The 19,269-nt window shown below is 34.9% G+C and overlaps 1 protein-coding gene across 11 annotated transcripts in view; it reads left to right on the top strand.

Moving 5' to 3' along the window:
• Positions 1 to 19,269, top strand: part of HECTD1 (HECT domain E3 ubiquitin protein ligase 1) — a 61,002-nt gene that overhangs the window by 18,399 nt on the left and 23,334 nt on the right. For 4 of the 11 annotated variants that reach the window (XM_030274585.4, XM_030274589.4, XM_030274586.4 and 1 more), the window contains exons 4-25: positions 369 to 596; positions 2,601 to 2,882; positions 3,140 to 3,428; positions 3,751 to 3,827; positions 3,916 to 4,014; positions 4,340 to 4,454; positions 5,017 to 5,191; positions 6,456 to 6,594; positions 6,788 to 6,958; positions 8,032 to 8,254; positions 8,343 to 8,387; positions 10,745 to 11,020; positions 11,124 to 11,200; positions 12,593 to 12,727; positions 12,949 to 13,095; positions 13,416 to 13,510; positions 13,891 to 13,996; positions 14,925 to 15,059; positions 15,145 to 15,284; positions 15,792 to 16,115; positions 16,532 to 16,698; positions 16,866 to 17,042. In XM_030274585.4, coding sequence (XP_030130445.3) covers positions 369 to 596; positions 2,601 to 2,882; positions 3,140 to 3,428; positions 3,751 to 3,827; positions 3,916 to 4,014; positions 4,340 to 4,454; positions 5,017 to 5,191; positions 6,456 to 6,594; positions 6,788 to 6,958; positions 8,032 to 8,254; positions 8,343 to 8,387; positions 10,745 to 11,020; positions 11,124 to 11,200; positions 12,593 to 12,727; positions 12,949 to 13,095; positions 13,416 to 13,510; positions 13,891 to 13,996; positions 14,925 to 15,059; positions 15,145 to 15,284; positions 15,792 to 16,115; positions 16,532 to 16,698; positions 16,866 to 17,042 — 3,622 coding nt within the window. The remainder of the gene's footprint in view (positions 1 to 368; positions 597 to 2,600; positions 2,883 to 3,139; positions 3,429 to 3,750; positions 3,828 to 3,915; positions 4,015 to 4,339; positions 4,455 to 5,016; positions 5,192 to 6,455; positions 6,595 to 6,787; positions 6,959 to 8,031; positions 8,255 to 8,342; positions 8,388 to 10,744; positions 11,021 to 11,123; positions 11,201 to 12,592; positions 12,728 to 12,948; positions 13,096 to 13,415; positions 13,511 to 13,890; positions 13,997 to 14,924; positions 15,060 to 15,144; positions 15,285 to 15,791; positions 16,116 to 16,531; positions 16,699 to 16,865; positions 17,043 to 19,269) is intronic. The other 7 variants (XM_030274587.4, XM_030274583.4, XM_030274588.4 and 4 more) reach the window with 5 other exon arrangements.

Here is a 19,269-nt window from a genome sequence, read left to right as displayed (position 1 = left end):
TTCCTATTTACTATTTCCAGTCGACTCAGAAGTGCATCACTGGGGTAATGGTGCTCTTACAAGTTTCAGAATTCTCAGTTGTGTGTTTCTCCCAGGATGAGAATTTATTGATGAACACCTGTTATGACTATGCCTTTGGAGTATGCTCTTGTATTGGGTCTCGTAGTTTTGAAGAAAGCTTTAACTACTAATAGAGTACTGGAGGCTTTGGCTCCTTCTGGGTGTTGAGGAAGAGAGTTTTTGGTTTTTTCCCCTATTGTTTCATTTTCTTAACCAGTTCTGCAGATGGATATAAGTATCTGACTGTGGATATAAATAACTGACTTTTTGTGTGCACTTTATTCAAATTAAATTTCTTTTTGGCATAGGTGTTAGAATTAATCTGTACCCGTGAGTCAGGAGCTGTGTTTGAAGCTGGAGGGTTGAACTGTGTTCTGACATTCATTCGTGACAGTGGACACCTTGTTCATAAAGATACTTTGCATTCAGCTATGGCTGTAGTATCCAGACTCTGTGGCAAAATGGAGCCTCAGGATTCTTCATTAGAGATCTGTGTGGAATCACTGTCTAGTTTATTAAAACATGAAGACCATCAGGTAATGTAATAGTTGGCTCAATGTGCTGTGAATTTGACTTTATGTATAATAAAGGAATGACTGAGTAACTTTTTACAGCCTCCCTAATTGTATGTTTACATAGAAAATGTTATATTTGGGTATTTTGATAATTTCCTTTATAGTTGTGATGATAAGAGAATAAATACACTACTTAGTGTTTGACTCCAAGTGCTGGTGTTTGAATGTAGTCTTATTTAACCTCTGAAAACTGTATTGAAAAATATCCCATAACTTTTTTCAGTGCATTTTGAGGCAGTTTCTGAAATAATTATTGTTCTATGACTGTACCTCAATCACTGTAAAATTGAGCATAAGTAGAGCATAACAAAAATGATTTTGGCTTTTGTTTCTTTTACCAAACTAGGAGAAGCAATAAAACCATCTATAGTGAATCCTAAAGTCTTACACTGGAAGCCAGCTTAAATGATACTAGTAGAAATGCTGCTCCACTTCTCTATTGCAATTTTACTAACCCGAGATAAAGTAGTCCTTGTAAAATCTAAAAAATGAATCCCAGAGGAATTATCTTTCTACTAGTAGAATCCTTTTGTGTATGTCATACTATTGCTCTGGAATAACCACTTAGCCAAATTCTTGCTGTAGCCTTGCCAGGCTTTTTGTCCATGCCCATTTCACTCTGTCCTCTGTCCTTATTCCTTTCTCTACATGCACAGATCCAGCCTCCAGTCTGGTTTATTAAGCACAGCATATTTGGGAAACTAAATCTCTCTGCCTGTGAGATAATTGTTTTAAAATATATTTTTAGATCTTAAAAATTTTCAGGGGGCTGTCATACACTAGCCATTTCAGAACAAGCTATCGTGTTTTTAGCCATTAAATAATTTTATTAGTATACTAGTCATCTGAGGCAAGAAAGTCTTGAAATTCAGACCATTAAGTCTATGCTATTTTAACAGCTCTCCAATTTATAAGGTGTTGGGGAAAAGCAGTTGCTGGGGCTGTTGGAGATGTGAATGTGTGTTCAAATTAACTTAATTGTTCAGCAGTTAAGCTTAAAGATAAGCATGCTTAAGATGGGACCCAAATCATAGAAAATATATCTGTACTGGTATCCTTAAGAAATGTGTTACACATGAAACAAGTCTCAGTATTACAGTGGATGTTGGATGTGTATTATGGCTTTGTCCAGTAATGTCCCTTTTCAAGTTTGTTGCTCCCTATCTTGTCCTTTTACACTGTTGGATTTGGTCACTTTTTGTATGGGCTGCCACTTAGTAACACCACTTGATGGATGAGTTCAGGCCAGATGAATGTGGCCCAAAGAGCAGCTTATCTATAATTTTTGGGTTTCTAGCCTTTGTGTTGCACTTGCAGTTTGGGAGAAGAAATGTAAATACTTTCCAAGTACTCATTCACTTTGTAAATACATTGCAAGTACTTTTTTGCTGATGCCTCTAATGCAGTGGGTTGAACGTCATGATCTGAAAGATGTGACACTTCTAGTGTATAGATAGAGAGGTGTTAAAGGCAAAACTTTCTTTGATTTTCAGTATCAACATGAAAAGATGTTGGATCCTTTCCTGGTCAGTAAGCCAGCAGTATTTTTTGCTGGGTTGTTAAGAGGATCACCAGCAAGCCTTGTTTCCACAGTGTCACTGGGGTTTTTTGTGTGCAGTTGGTTGGTTGGATTTTTTTTTCTCCCTTTAGTGACAAACCTAAATTTGGATTTTATTATCACAAAAATTCTCGCATGTCCCTATGTCAAGTGCTCAGTGGATAATCTGCGTTATCCAAGAGCAAAATTTCCTTTTCCCAGTTTGTCCTATTTTTAGGTTTGGTCCTATTGAAAACTTTCTTGTGCTTAAGAGAAATACATGGACCTTTCAATATAACTTAAATGATCAAGCTTCATGCAAAAATCAAGTTCTTGTATGTGTCCTGTATTCTTGTGAATATCCCCATAGCACCTTCTCATCTTAAGTGAAAGATATTTAATTGATTTTTCTTGCACATCTTCCTTAGGTTTCAGATGGAGCTTTGAGATGCTTTGCTTCATTAGCTGACAGATTCACACGGCGTGGAGTTGACCCAGCCCCATTAGCTAAACATGGATTAACTGAGGAATTGTTATCTCGCATGGCAGCTGCTGGTGGGGCAGCTTCAGGACCATCTTCAGCTTGCAAACCTGGAAGGAGTAGCACTGGAGCACCATCTACAGCTGCAGATTCTAAATTAAGTAATCAGGTGTCAACTATTGTAAGCCTGTTGTCAACCCTGTGTAGAGGCTCTCCAGTAGTAACACATGTAAGAAATCCTTTTATGCCATAGCTTTTTGTTTTCATGGAGATTTTCCCTTCATATACTTCGATATATGCAAGATTTATGTTGCTATATATACATATATACATATGTATAGGTATTGTTTTTTTAATAGATATATATATACATATATGTACACATAAGTTGCTTTTAAAGAGGGGGAAAAAGGAAACATTTCATATGGAAATGAAACCCAATTCTGATAGTATTTTCTAAAGCCCTGTATATTTTTTATTGTTCAGACTTTTAATTATTTCCAGGATCTCCTAAGATCTGAGCTTCCAGATTCTATAGAAAGCGCGTTGCAGGGTGACGAGAGATGTGTACTGGATACCATGCGGTTAGTAGATCTTCTTTTGGTGCTGCTGTTCGAAGGCAGAAAAGCCCTGCCAAAATCTAGTGCTGGATCTACAGGCAGAATCCCAGGATTGCGAAGACTGGATAGTTCTGGGGAACGTTCTCATCGGCAACTGATCGATTGCATCCGCAGTAAGGATACTGATGCACTGATAGATGCCATTGATACAGGAGGTAAGCAAAAATACTCTGAGAAACAAAATGAGATGCTCGCTTTGTCTTCTATTTTCATAATCTGAGTTTTCATAACAAATGCTGAGGTAGTTAATTGAAAATCATTATATACAAGTTGATTTACTTTGTTAAATACTCAGCAGGTCTTGTTAGTAATCATACCTATACCACCTTTTTTTTATTGCAATTAAGAGCATAAATGCTTCTCCAGAATTACTGAGGATGCTTAATTTTTTAAAGACCTTTTTATTTAAAGAATACTGTTGAACTTTAGTTTATGGTTGTGGGAACTTTAACTGTTTCATATCATTTTATCTTTCAGCTTTTGAAGTAAATTTTATGGATGATGTAGGACAAACTCTTTTAAACTGGGCCTCAGCTTTTGGAACTCAGGAAATGGTAAATTAGATTTATAGACCCTTAAGAAGTTGCATTATTTATGTAAAGGAAGATAAAAAAAAAAGTTTTCCTTTTTCTTATCTAACAGGTAGAATTCCTCTGTGAAAGGGGTGCTGATGTTAACAGAGGTCAGAGGTCATCCTCATTACATTATGCAGCATGTTTTGGAAGACCTCAGGTAGCAAAGGTATGATTTTAAACTGACCCTTAAAAAGCATTACCTGCTGACTTTTCATCTTGTTCTCTTCAAAATATCTTCAATGCGATATGCTGGACACATGTGCTCTTAAATATTTACACGTTCTTTACAGTATTTATCGAAACACAGATTTTTCATTATAGGGTGGTAGGGCAGTAATGAATAAAAATAGTTTATATTAGCTCTACAGATATAAAAAGCACAGAAAACTTTCAAGCATGAGAACACTGTTGGAGTGATGTATGAAAATCACATTTGCTACTTTAGAAGAAGAAATGCGATTTTTTTTAATACATAAAATATTTATTCTCAGACTCTCTTACGACATGGTGCAAATCCTGATTTGAGAGATGAAGATGGGAAAACTCCTCTGGACAAAGCTCGGGAAAGGGGGCACAGCGAAGTAGTAGCTATTCTTCAGTCTCCAGGTGAGTACAATATTTAAGTCCATAACACTTGCTATAGTAGAAATGCTGATACGTGTTAAGTTCTGCAGTTATAAGAATTTTACTCTATTAAGGTTAGTAAAAAAAAACCATTGTGACCCACCTTCCTTAACCCATAAAGTATGCATAAAATCCTTACTATTTTAAGATGTTGTTACGTGGGGAGAATTACCAGGGAAATAACTGAGTGGGCATAAACAGTGCCAGTTGTCCTGCTCTTCAGCTGTGGGATCGGGCTAGACTGGGATTTTGTAGTGGATTCAGAGCTTGTCAGCCTTGGTAGCTTCTCTGGTATCCTTTCCTTCTGCATAGGAACAGCACTTTCCCTGTTCCTGAGAATTCTGGTGCCACAGGTGATACTTGCTATTAAATACTTCTATTCAAGAAAACATACGTTTTATAAACTTTTGTAAATTTTATATATTTAGGAATGCATGTTCATGATCAGGTACTGGATGTTAGTAAAGAAAACTCGAATGTTTTGAAGGGGTTTTTGTTTGGTTTGTTGTCTTTTGCAATTGAATGTGAAAAAAAATATTTCCAGGGGATTGGATGTGTCCTGTCAACAAAGGGGATGAGAAGAAAAAGAAAGATGCAAACAAGGATGAGGAAGAATGCAATGAACCCAAAGGAGATCCAGAAATGGCACCCATATACTTGAAAAGACTATTGCCTGTGTTTGCACAAACATTTCAACAAACTATGTTGCCTTCAATAAGGTAATGTTATCATGAGAGACAATTTCTTAATACACACTTAAAAAAGCCAAAGTAAATCTGTAAGTTTAATGCTAGTGACCATATGTATTAGAATAGAAGTGGTTGTTTGGAAAGTGTTGCATGAGTGATTTTTACTTAGCATTTTAAGCAGCATTTTTTCCTTTCTGGTGAAGTGATGTGTTGGAAAAAGCCTGGTTAGTCATGGGAGAGCAGAGCATACCCTTGACTGTAGCAACATGATGAAAGAATGCTATGTTTATACACTATGTTGTATACACTGTGCATCAGGGTTTGGTTACAGTTGTTTGTAGCCACTGTAATGAAGGCTGTCATTTAGTAGAGGAAAACTAATAAAATAATATCAAGATGTATTCATTGGAAAATCAGCAAGACTAGAAAGATCTATTTTAGAAGGTTTTAGAAGACTTACTTAACAGTGTATTTACTTGAGATGATCCTTCTAATTCTGTTGAATTGCAGAAATGTAGTCTGATTTATTACTTAAAAGGGAATATTGTGCATGACATAATGGTTGTGATAAGTTGCATCTGATCTTCAATCTCTTATTTATGCAAGATAAGAAAGGCCTCTAATGCAGACAGACTCCACATGAACTGATGACAGAAAGCTTAAACTAGGTCATTTTAAATAAAAGAAATAAGAACCTATGTTAACAGTCTATGCATGATAAATTTTTGTTAGAGATTGTGCGAAGAAGTAGTTGGCTCTCTACTTGAAAGTTATCTTAATGAATCAGACTTTTGGAAGTTGGTCAAAAAATTCATCTATAACCCTACAGGAGTGATTTGCTTTCATATTAATTATGGTTCTTAGTGTGGGATGCTGCATGATCTAAGAGTATGTTTAGAGTTAAAAGTTAAAGGGATCTTGAAACATGGGATATGTATGACTAAAATGAAAGGCTGAATACCTCTGAGGATGACAAAGCTTGTGGAAGTGAATTGCCAGCACTATAAGTGGATAAAGACACGACATAGAATAGGCTTACTTAGTAAAGGGTTGAGGAGAAAAGTGTTTGTTAGAGTGATAATGCTGTAGAATCAAAAAATACCAGAGGTACATAATTCTTAAAGGTAATCCAGGACTTCGTAAGAGTAACTAATACAAGAACTGAAACAGATTAAATTTCTTGTGTTTTGAAAGCATGCATAAATAGAGTCTTATCTTGAACCTTTTTGTTGCTTTGATTATTGCTTGCTTTCTCACTGTAAGAGCCTTTTTTTTTTTTAATGATCTTTTACAGAAAAGCAAGTCTTGCGCTCATTAGAAAAATGATACATTTTTGTTCTGAGGCGCTGCTGAAAGAGGTTTGTGACTCTGATGCTGGCCACAACCTGCCCACAATACTGGTTGAGATAACAGCTACAGTGCTTGATCAAGAGGTAGGAAGAATGAAAATATTATCCTTTATGAAACTAGTACAAAAAAGAGAGTTATACTAATATTGATTCCATGTATTTGTTAATAACTAACCCTAAAACTTTTAGAGTATTCATCTGTGACCACACGTGCAGTTCAGTGTGTAAAGTAACAAGATCTCCTTTGTTATTTTCTTTTCCTCCCAATGTATTACAGGATGATGATGATGGCCATTTGTTAGCCTTGCAAATCATAAGGGATTTAGTGGATAAAGGTGGTGATCTTTTTCTAGACCAACTGGCTAGACTTGGTGTAATTAGTAAAGTGTCAACTTTGGCGGGGCCATCATCTGATGATGAAAATGAAGAGGAGTCTAAACCTGAGAAGGTAAGTGTGTGGAATTGATTTATTTGCTTTATTTGTTACTGTAAAACTGACACATCTAGTAAAATGTTCATTGTTACAAAAATGGCCAGGGCAAGGGAGTTAGGATATTAAAGTAATGCTTATTTTATACCACTTGTTTTAATAGTTTTCTTTTCCGCCTTCATTTTCTGTTAGCATATTATCTGCTGAGTTTTCCTATTCATACTTCCTTGTGGTCAAGTTATTTGGTGCTTGGTTTTGCCTAGTGTTTGGAAAGTGACTGGTAATCAAAATGAATTCTTCCTAAAATATTTGTGTTAGAAGTGTATCTCTTTTGACGTCCATGCATTAAATAGTTCAAGATGTTTTAAATGTTACCAAATATGTTAAATATATAAAAAGGAAAATAGTTTTCTGCTTAATGAAAGCCGTAAGTGCATATTGAAGTTACTTATCAGTTTCCAAGTCTTATTGCCAGTCAAATGAACTGAATGGATAACAGACTTCTTCTGTTACCAATTCAATTAAATTTATAGCTAAATCTTAAGTGTGTAGTTAAACTATTTTACTGTGGGATTCGGGTTGTCTGGAGTTTCTTGGAGTGCTGCTGGTTTTGAATTTTAGTGGTTAGATATTAAAAGTCATATGGACATGGTCCTAGATAACCAGTCATATGTAGCCCTGCCTGAACAGGGGTTTGGACTAGATGGCCTCCAGAAATTTCTTCCAACCGCAACCATTTTGTGATTCTTTGCCCACAGTTCAAGTTTTGAACAGAGGTGGATGTTGCAGGCAGTAGGCCATTGCTATTGTTGAGTAGATAAAGCTGTATGTGAAAGGAAACTTCTCAGAAGTATCTTCTTCTATTAAAGAATACTTTTGAGGATATGTTTTAGAGGCAGAAGTAGTATAGTTGCTACAATTTTGGTTTGAATAATTCTTCTCTCCAAAGAGAGAAATTCTCCTCCTTTAAAAATGTCTGTGGTTTTTGTGTGTTGGGGTGTTTTTGCTTGTTGGGGCATTTTTTTCCTCTTTTTTAAATGGATTGGGGATTTTTTTGCTTCTTGATGTTGCTTAATACAAAATTATTACAGGAGGATGAACCACAGGATGATGCTAAAGAACTGCAGCAGGGTAAACCGTACCACTGGAGAGACTGGTCAATCATTAGGGGAAGGGACTGCCTGTATATCTGGAGTGATGCTGCAGCCCTGGAGTTATCTAATGGCAGTAATGGATGGTTCAGATTTATCTTGGATGGAAAGCTGGCCACAATGTATTCCAGTGGGAGCCCCGAAGGAGGATCTGACAGTTCAGGTAGACTTTTTGCAATTTCAGTCCAGGTTAAGTTTTGAGACTGTTACATTTGTTTATATAATTTGATTTGAGCTATTTTGTTTTGCAGGAATTGGCTTACTAAATAGTAAAGGATGTAAACAGGTGGAAGGTGGTCAGTTAATTGTGATGCATTTTATCAGATAGCATGTGGCCATAACTTGACTTTCTTGGTGAATTGTGTTTAAGTAAACATCTTGCCAGCAAAAGTGTATTAACTTTTTGTTTTAATTCTTCTCCATGCATACTTAATTTTTTCAGCCCAGTCATTAAAAGCACTTTGTAGTGGCCATCCCAGGAAAAGCAGGTTGAAAATGGTGATTTGTTGTTTGCTTCTAGTTAGCAGAATGAATTTGCATGTGTTTGAAGACAAAGTAATGGAAAGTTTCTCATCGAGATTGGGAAACAAATTACAGTGTCTTAATTGTTTGTTGGAGAGAGGATAAGGGAACAGACCTTATGCACTGGCAATGCACAGCTGGTTCTGATTTTCTGTAAAGAATACACAACTTGTTCTAGATGCGGAAACAACCCTCCTTTTATTGTTTCATCTTTTTTTTGCAGCAGCAGCAATTTATGCATTTATGAACCTGCAGGCATAAAATGCTTTGCAGTATTATGATGTTTTCAATGAGCCATTGAGTGAAATAACAGAACATATTATGATTCAGGATGGAAATGAAGTGCTAATGACTTCATGCATCAAGTTTGGGGCAAGAAGACAAATACAATGTTTCTGATCATAATGCAGCTGAAAACCACTTATAGATTTATTGGGTTTTTTTGGTCAGAAAATGTCTTTGCATTCTTTTTAATAAGATACTTGTTTATCATACAATACAGTTTTAAGAAGATTCATGAAGATAATTTCTTAAATTCTCATAGAATTCTTGAATTCTCATTTGGCATTTCCTAGATACCAATTTTTTTGGTTTTTGCTTCTGAATGGTCAAGGCAAGGGGAGGAGACTATTTCTGTGTAAGATGAGTGGAATGGTGACAGCTCAGATGAATTTGGAGTGAAGAGAACTTAGAGGAAGTCAGATTGAGCATTTAAGATGTTACTTCAAATCCGTTTTTCAAAAAAGGTTGCATAAATCCAAAGTTTTTTAACAAGATACCTAGTCTGAATATCATGAGGGAAAGAAGCTTAATGTAGGATTAAATGGGACTTCTTGAAATATGTAGTCAAATACACATCTACTAAGATTGCTGATGTTGCAGTGTAATTTGCCTGAACTTTAACCATGAGCTCTAAGCATGTGCAACAGCCTTTTTTACTTAAAAAAATTAATATTTGTTAACTAAAATGACTACAGTAGAGTATAGAGTCAGAATGGTATCTTTAAGTCCTGAACTGTACTATATGTTCTGCTGTCCTAAATCATTACTGATCAATCTCATGGTATACTTTCTAGTAACTTCACAGCTGGCAAGAATATAGAGGGTTGAGTAGTGAAATTTGTTAGTGTGTTTTGCATGATGAAAGTTGGGGTGGATTGTCAAGTATATATACTGTGAACATTTTGGAAGGTCTGTACTCACCCCTCTCCACATTAACTCTGTACTAGTTTTGTTTGAATTTTTTGAAAAGAAATTCAATGCAAAAATTGAAATTTAATGGTAATTCTGAAGCCATAAGTATCAAAATTTTGTCCAAGGGAACCTGAAATTATTCCCAACCATGTAGAAATATAGTACTTTCAGTGCGATGTGCTATATAATAAATTTATTAAAATGTAATTACAAAAATCTGAAAATATTAATTAACAGAATTTTCATCTTGCACATCAAATCTCAATTATTTTTATAAGCCCTCTATATATACTATGAAATTTAAGCAATAAAGAATGTTATGCTTCAAGTGTGTATTTATTCTTGCATTATTTTGTATTATTAAAAAAGGGCATATTTAAAAAGGCTAGAGCTTGTCATTGCAGCAAAAGGCATACAGCAATAATTTTTAATGAGGTGTTTCCATTTTTACTTTAAATGGAATTTTTGAAAAGTTATGTACTCAGCATTTTAATTATTAAAATACAAATAAATATATAATTTAATGAGAACTGATATTTTTTGAATAATTTTTAAAATTTCTTATTTCTGAAAACTCACTTCTGAGAATAGTTCATGCTCACCATTCTGAGACCCATTTTTCAAAGCTAAAAATTTATACTGAGTTTCTTTGATATCCCTGTTATAATTGCAATGATGAATTAATACATCCCAATTGCATCTCTCAGAAAGAGTTGCACTGTTGCATTGCAGCTTGGATGTGGTCGTAGAATAAATCACTGTTGAAATATAGAAATATACTACACTGAAATTTAGGACACTTTAAGACCCTTAATTTCAAAGTTAATTTTGCATTGAATGTATTCAGTTGTTTTCCTCTTGAAAAAAAAATTGTGCATAATGATGGAAGCAGTTGTTCAGTTGTTGGAGAAAACCAAATTTGTTTCTTTTTAAATAGAAAGTAGGAGTGAGTTCCTTGAGAAGTTGCAAAGGGCTCGAAGCCAAGTAAAACCATCTACCACAAGCCAGCCAATTTTATCAACACCAGGGCCAACTAAACTTACTGTAGGAAACTGGTCACTGACCTGTTTAAAAGAAGGAGAAATTGCTATTCACAATTCTGATGGTCAGCAAGCTACAATACTGAAAGAAGACCTGCCAGGCTTTGTGTTTGAATCCAACAGAGGAACAAAGCATTCGTTTACAGCTGAAACTTCCTTGGGTAAGTATGTAGGTATGTGTTTTGTGCAGGTAGGAACAAGTGTATATGAGATAGTTTTATTTGTTGCTTTTCATAGCTATGATAAAATGCAACTTTTCTAAAATACGTGTTGCAGGGTCAGAATTTGTGACTGGCTGGACAGGTAAAAGAGGAAGAAAACTGAAATCTAAACTGGAGAAGACAAAACAGAAGGTTAGTGATCTGTAAATTTTATATTGTGAATTTAATTCAGCTTGTTTTATATTACAGTAGTCTTAGGGAGGTGTAACTTCCTCTTAGAAGATTAAAATATCTGATTTCAATTAGTTACAATTTTATGTGAGGCTTGAAGGGGAAAATATCAATCAGAACAAAGCAGTTATTTGGGTGATTTTATCCAAAAGTCTTAGTAAACGCTGTTCTCCTTTAGAGGAAAATGAATTTTTTTTTAAACTGTGGGAAAATGCAGTCTTCCTGACTTGCATTTGCATAATTCTTTAGGTTTTCTGGTTTGTTTTTTATGTCTTTATGGTACAAGAAAAGATGCTAAAATTGTTAATACCGTTGTGTTATAGGCATGTAATAATTCACCTAAGTACTAATTTCAGACTGGATATTGTGAATGGAAGTAACAGTCTGCATTGTTAAGAGTTGTGGCAGTAAAGTAAAATGAGTAAACACTCTCATTTTAGATATCTTTAAAATTCTTCTTTCTCCTCAAAATGGAGGGGGAAAAGGAGGAGCTAAGAAATCAAGTATTAAACTCTTTACAAAAAACTCACAAAGTAACAGTACATTTTTGATCCACCGACCCCAAGGACTCAGGGGTCTGATCTTTAGTCTCTATCTGTCTTGCAGTTTCTAACAGTGCAGCTAATATATTCGGTACCTTATATCTGCAGCATTTTAGGACATATATCTTAGGAAATGTTACACTAAATTGAAAGTTGAAATACTGTGTTTGAATGAGAATAGGTGGGATGATAAACAAAAGGCAGTACTCTCTTATACCTGGCATTGCACTGTGTAGTTCTGAAGCTTGTGTAATGTATTATTATTGTAGCACATAGAATGATAATGAAAGATTTTGGGGGAAATTTCTTAGAAAGACACTTGATAAGAACTTAATCTGTACCTTGTGCGAAGCATGCTTTGTAGAAAGAATAATTCTTACTAAAAGAGGTTGTATAGGGACTTAGTGTGAATTGGTTTAAGGAATGTTGATGGAATGTTCAGAAACCATATTAAACCTGCTTAATTGTACATTAAAAGCGATTACCTGATCTGTGATACAGTTCTAAAAGAAAGGTTGTCACATTGAGAGTCATACCTTTTCCTACTGCCCTTTATGCTGTAACCTAATACATGATGGTAAATTTCATTTTTGTCAATAAGATTTTGTGTATTTCCATTTATTTCTCCTACACCCTTTTCCTTTCACAGCCTTTGCCATTTCATGATGTACATGGGTTTTTATTCTTCCCTGTTTCTCTGCCTGTTGTGGACTTATTTAAAAAAAAATGACCAAGGTTGCTGTATCTGGGAGTATAGTAAAAGTCTCATTGCAGTAAGGTCTGACTTCTGATTATCAAAATCAATTTGTAGGTACGCACTATGGCAAGAGATTTGTATGATGATCATTTTAAAGCTGTTGAAAGTATGCCTCGAGGAGTAGTTGTAACACTGAGGAACATAGCAACACAGTTAGAGTCTGCTTGGGAACTTCATGCAAACAGGCAGGTAAGTATATCTCCTTTATTTTTAATGTGTGACATCAGTGGAAATCAGATAATATTCAGACTAGCCTGTCATAATGTGAAGAAGAGTCATAGCATGTCTGTGATGTGGGGAGTTTTAATACATGTATTACCTAGTTAGGTACTTTCCTCGAACGTGATCTTTCAACTGAAGCAAGTGGACAGATTACTTGGGTTCATGAAAATGATCCTTTTGTCTTTCAGTGCATTGAGGGAGAAAATACTTGGAGAGATTTAATGAAGACTGCTCTGGAAAACTTAATTGTACTGTTGAAGGATGAGAATACTATTTCTCCATATGAAATGTGCAGTAGTGGCTTAGTTCAATCGCTGCTGACAGTTTTAAACAATGTGAGTTTATAGACATAAGTATTTAAAGAAAAAATTCGTAACAAAATGAACTTAAGACATGTGCCATAGTGTGAAAGATCTGTTACAAATCTGTCTTTTTCCTGTCTTGGTGACAATTAGACAGACTTGTTCCAGTTACTGGTCTACCTACTGAAAATTAACTATCACAATAGATGACTAGTTTGAATGAAAATAAATCAACTGGTCAGGTCTAGTGGCTGATGAATTAGCTTTTCATGTAAAATTGGGATTAAATTGGGATTTCAGTGAGACTACACAGATGTCTTTGCCTGTATATGACTTGATTTTTTTCCTCCTAGAACGTTGATTTGGATGTGAAACAAGACTGTAGTCAACTGGTAGAGAGGATAAATGTTTTCAAAACAGCATTCAGCGAAAATGAGGATGATGAAAGGTAAAAATAATAACAAACCAGGAAAATCCCCTTTGAAATTGTGAAGCAGTATGGTATGTTTAAAATGATTTAAAGAAAAAGTGCCTGTTCTTTCAATTTCAATAGAAAATTGTTCTTAAAAGACAGCATCTAATATTGAAGTAGCAATGGAAAGTTTTTATCTCTAAGAGTCAACCTGTTGTTGAACAAGGTGACTTGTTCATCACTGTGCAGATTAGTGTCTTTCTTACTGTGCTATAACCATGTGACTAGAACAGATAGCATCAGTAGAAATAGCATGCTGGGATCGTTTCCTCAGGTGGGTCCTGTTTTCTGAGATAGTGTAGAATTTTTTTCTGTGTTTTGTTTTGTGGTAACATAGTACCTGTTCTCTTTCACAGTCGTCCGGCAGTTGCATTAATTCGAAAATTGATAGCAGTGTTAGAATCTATTGAACGTCTACCTCTCCACTTGTACGATACACCAGGATCTACGTATAATCTTCAGGTAAATGTACAGTGATAACAGTGTATCACACTGAGTCATGCACAACTGAAGGGTATATGTTGCACGCCTTGTTTGCAAGAATCACATTCTTGTAGATGTGGGTAGAATTAAGTAAAGAACAACCAAATTTTGGCATCTGTTTCCTCTGGCACTGAAATGCATAGCTGTTCCTCTACTGTCACTTAAGCACTGTGAAGTAAAAGTAAATTTTGATTAAAGAGATAATGTGGTCTTTCTTTTGCTTTCAAGTATTGTCTTTATGTAGGAACATGCCCTCTAGTTAAAGGGCATGTTACTGCGATTACAGACAATTATTAGTAAGAACAGGGGATACGCTTTAAAGGGTCCTGTCTACGGCTCTGTGTTCAATTGGAAATGCATGATGCCTCCAGGCTCAGCAGCTGGTTACGCAGGAAACTTGGCAGTTTGGCTAAAAATATTACTTCTTTTTCCCAGTGTGTGTAGTGTCTTAATTTTTTCTATTTGAAAACACAGTTCAGGGTTTTGCAATATGGGTAGGGAAATATAAGTATTTCTGTTTTCATGTTAAATGTCTAGGAAATAGTTGAAAAAAGTTGCAAAACCACTATTGCTGTTCAATATTTTTGAAAATATTTTTTCATTTCTATATTATTATATTTGCTAATCAGCAAATAAAAGCTATGAAGACATAGGAAAAGTGAAAAAATGTTAGTTGAGTGTGTAATTGACTTACATATTGTCATAGTAAAGAATTGTTTGGTTAATTGAAAAGAAGTAGTACTAGGAAATGACTTTTTAAAACATTTCATTAGAATTTAGTGCTTAAGTTAGAGCAACTAAGATACCTGATAGGCCACTAAAACAGTTGTAGTGAAACACACTGTTTTTATGAAGATTGCAAAACCTAAACAGGAAAGCCTATATTAATGCTTAGCTGTTCTTTCAGATACTGACAAGGCGCTTGAGGTTTCGTTTGGAACGTGCCTCGGGGGAGACGTCTTTAATAGATAGAACTGGTAGAATGCTCAAGATGGAGCCGCTGGCAACTGTTGAATCTCTAGAACAGTATCTCCTGAAAATGGTGAGCTGCATACCACACACAGAGTTCACAAGGAATAGTTATATTCTGCTTCTTTAATATTTGATTTGTTTTCTTTCATATGTAGGTAGCAAAGCAATGGTACGACTTTGATAGGGCTTCATTTGTTTTTGTACGAAAACTACGAGAAGGTCAGACGTTTGTGTTCAGGCATCAACATGATTTTGATGAAAATGGAATTATTTACTGGATTGGAACAAATGCAAAGTGAGTTTTTCAAAGCTAGATATTTTACAGTCAGACACAATAAACTGTAATCCATGTGGCAGGATGGGGACAAAGAATTCATAATGAAATCTTTTATTTTCTTAGTAGTGGGAGGTATCTTTTAATCAATAGAATTGCATTTCTTTTCAATCTCCTTAAATAATAGAAAAATATAAATCACTAGTGTTGAGAATTTGTATGCTTCCCTAGGAAGATGGAGTGGGGAAGCTTGGGTCTTCGTTTTTGCTTGCCATGGTTCTGTTTGATTTTGTTGGTTTGAGTTTGTATTTTTTTTTTCTTTGCTACAGTGTTTTAAAAAACATAAACAAACAAAGCGATTTTTGGAACATATCTAAAGTTGTCTAATTATCTAAAATTATATTGATAATTTTGGTGTGTGATAAACTCAGCTGTTAAATGCAATTTACGGTAAATGTCAAATGTTACTCAAACTAATTTTTTAATTTAAGTTATAATTGAACAGTATATTTCTCTTTTTAAATACAGAACTGCATATGAGTGGGTAAATCCAGCAGCCTATGGATTAGTAGTGGTTACATCCTCAGAAGGAAGAAATCTGCCTTATGGTCGTTTAGAAGACATCCTGAGCCGTGACAGTTCGGCTCTCAATTGTCACACAAATGATGATAAGAATGCTTGGTTTGCCATAGATCTTGGCCTTTGGGTTATACCATCAGCCTACACATTACGCCACGCTCGAGGTTATGGAAGATCTGCTCTCAGAAATTGGGTTTTCCAGGTATCTAAGGATGGACAGAACTGGACTACTTTGTATACTCATGTTGATGACTGTAGTCTCAATGAACCAGGGTATGTCAATGTATTTTATCACTTTTCATAAAACTGAGTGCAGTTAAAAATGTACTTGACTGTAGACTAATTTAATGTGTACTGTGTTTGTAATAATATATCTATCTAAAGAAGTGGTTAGTGATACAAATTATCAAGGATGGGCTGGGGAATAAGTGATTCATAGGTTTTCTGTGTGGTTCACATAATGGTATTTGCGCTTTTCCATCAATGTATATTTTGCATTTTGTTTTTTAACAAAACCATAACACCAACACTTATCTGATGGTTGCTCTTGTGTTAATAGGTTTATATATCTTGTAATATGCATATATGATGGGTATTACGATTTTGTTTATTTGGTACTAAGTTTTTTGATTTTGCCTTTTTTTAAAATTCCTGTTACCTATCAACACCCCTTTCTAATAAACTTAAAGGTCTACAGCAACATGGCCTTTAGATCCTCCAAAAGATGAGAAACAAGGTTGGAGACATGTTAGAATAAAACAGATGGGAAAGAATGCCAGTGGGCAAACACACTACCTCTCCCTGTCTGGTTTTGAACTTTATGGCACTGTGAATGGAGTATGTGAAGATCAGCTGGGTAAGAAAAAGAACATTTATCTGTTACTTGCTCTTTAAAAATGCTAATGAAAATGCTTTAAAAACCAGTGTGAAGGTTAACTTTTGCAGTTGAAGTTGCTTAGAAATAAGCTCAAAATTATTCCTCATTCAGTATTTTCATGTATTTTCAATTTACATTTCTTCTAGGAAAAGCTGCTAAAGAAGCTGAAGCAAATCTGAGAAGGCAGCGACGGCTGGTCCGTTCTCAGGTGTTAAAATACATGGTTCCAGGAGCTCGTGTCATCAGAGGAATTGATTGGAAATGGAGAGATCAGGATGGAAGCCCACAGGGTGAAGGCACTGTTACAGGAGAGCTGCATAATGGTGAGCATGAATTGCCTGAATTTATTGAATCATGTTGAAGTCATTTGTTGAATCATGTCTGGTGCATGATGACATCATGCAGAATAGGTAGCATTAAAGTACTTCCTTTGTAATGCCTTGATAAAGTTGATTAAAGTTTAAATACTTTGGAGAGAAGAAGCTTAAAATACTACAGCTGTTGGAATTCGTGAAATTCCATTTGAGCACATGAAAAAAAAAACTTACTGTAAATGAAACTTTTCTACAGTTTTGGTTAATTAAAATATTAAACTGTTACTCAAATATGAAACTGTTATTTAGACATCTGTTACAAAATATATGACGGTGAGTGATACAAACTGATAAGTTAAGCTTTGGGCCTGCAATTACCTTCCTCATTTCTTCTAGCTGAGCATTTGCAATATTTTTCTTGACTTTTGTTATTATCCTGTACCTTTCCTACCTTGCAAGCTTCTTTGGGATCAAATTTTTGTTTTTGAGTTAAAGCATGAAAATTTATTACCTTAAGGAGCGAAATAAAAACCTGCAACAGCCAGGGAAGTCAGTACTCAGAAAGTTAAGTTATTGAAGAGGCTCCAGGAGAGGTGGTCATCTTGACAGCTGAACATGCTTTCCACCATTTCCCTTCTCTTCCCTTTATTTTGAGGTATATAAGGCATGCTTTGTTTCTGAAGCACATTCAGCTACTTTTAGGTTCATTTTTAGCTGGACTTGAGAGTTTCTTCGAGTTAGTTGAGTTGTCAGCCCTCAAACATGGAGACATCTCCAAAGTACAATTCCTTAAAATGATTTGAAACTGAACTTTATTTAAGCTGTTGAATACAGCTTGTGGGGAAGTCTCCCGTCATCCATGTATTTTTCTTACCAGATGCAACAGTATCCATAGCTACATTGTAACTTTGAAGACTTTAGGTATTGTTGGTGAGTAGTATTCTATCAAAGCAGTGATTTTGTTTCTGTGTTCCAGTAAAACTACCCCATTTAACCATAGGCAAAATTGACGTTTATCAAATGGTGATGCCAATTCATCTCATTCCTTTAAAAGCTTTTTTTTTCATATAGAATTTTGAAAATGGCATCTAATTTACTTTTTTGGTTGTTGTTCACCAGAGTAGACAAATGTTGCTTTATGCCTGTAATGATGGAGCAGTACAACTTTGAGTACATAGTATGCACTTAAAACTTGTTCAGATTTAAAACTGCTTATAATTAATAATTTAGGGAAAGGAACTATACAAAAAAACCCCGTTATTTAGTTATGCTTTGAAAAAAATACCTGGTTCAGATATTCATAAAAGGGAAAAATTATACTGTATGGAGCTTTCTTTGTGTTCGATAAAAAAGGCAGATTATGGAAGAAAAAAATTGAGATCAGCTTCACAACTTTACCCTTCAGTGGTTTAGTGACTTGAAATTACTTAACTATAGCTTGTGAAGAAGGAATAAAATCATATGAGAATAACATGATCCAAACCTGCACATTTGGGGATGAGATGTCTACTTATCATATCTGAAAACTTTATCTTTTTTAGCTACTTTCCCTCCAGAGTGATATTTGTAAATAGCAAATTGCCTGTGATCATCTGTTTTGGTCTAGGAGTGGTGATTTTTGAATAGTTAAAAGCTGAAGGTGTACATGACAGTCACAAAAAGAATATTTTACTTGATACTAGCTCTTTCATGTTTTAATAAAGACAAATACTTATGTATCTAGACCTGATATTTCTTTTGACTTTGTCTGAGCTTGGAGAAGATAATTAAGCTTTAGAGATTCCATTTTTGGATGACATGTGTTTCAATTAAAGTAGTTACACCAATATTTGAAAAATATATTTGGAGTTAAGATACAGTGAGAAATATTAGAAGGAATTTTTTAGGTGTCTTCTAGATTGTGGTACATAGTTAGACAAGTAAAAATAAATAATTCTGCCCCTGTTTCTGTCCTAATTAGCTAAATCTTGTATGTTACCCTCATTATTGCAGATTTATTGTATTTAGCTGTTAAAAAATTTTGCTACTCAAAATAATAATTTAATAAAGGAACTTAAGAGTAGTATCTCTTTGGAGGTTTGTTCTCATCCCAGGATAGTTTTTTTCCATGAAACATAGATAAAAAACTCTTTCAATCCTGTAATTTTACTTGATATAGCCCTTACCTGATTGCCATAAGATTTTTTTATGTGTAAGGAATGTTCGTGTATGTGGAACTTACTGAACTAAAAAGTTG

The sequence above is a fragment of the Taeniopygia guttata genome, chromosome 5, assembly GCF_048771995.1.
Source record: "Taeniopygia guttata chromosome 5, bTaeGut7.mat, whole genome shotgun sequence".
Taxonomy (NCBI): Eukaryota; Metazoa; Chordata; class Aves; order Passeriformes; family Estrildidae; genus Taeniopygia; species Taeniopygia guttata.
Note: the sequence above shows the minus strand (reverse complement) of the source record. Positions and strands in the feature narration are given on the sequence as shown.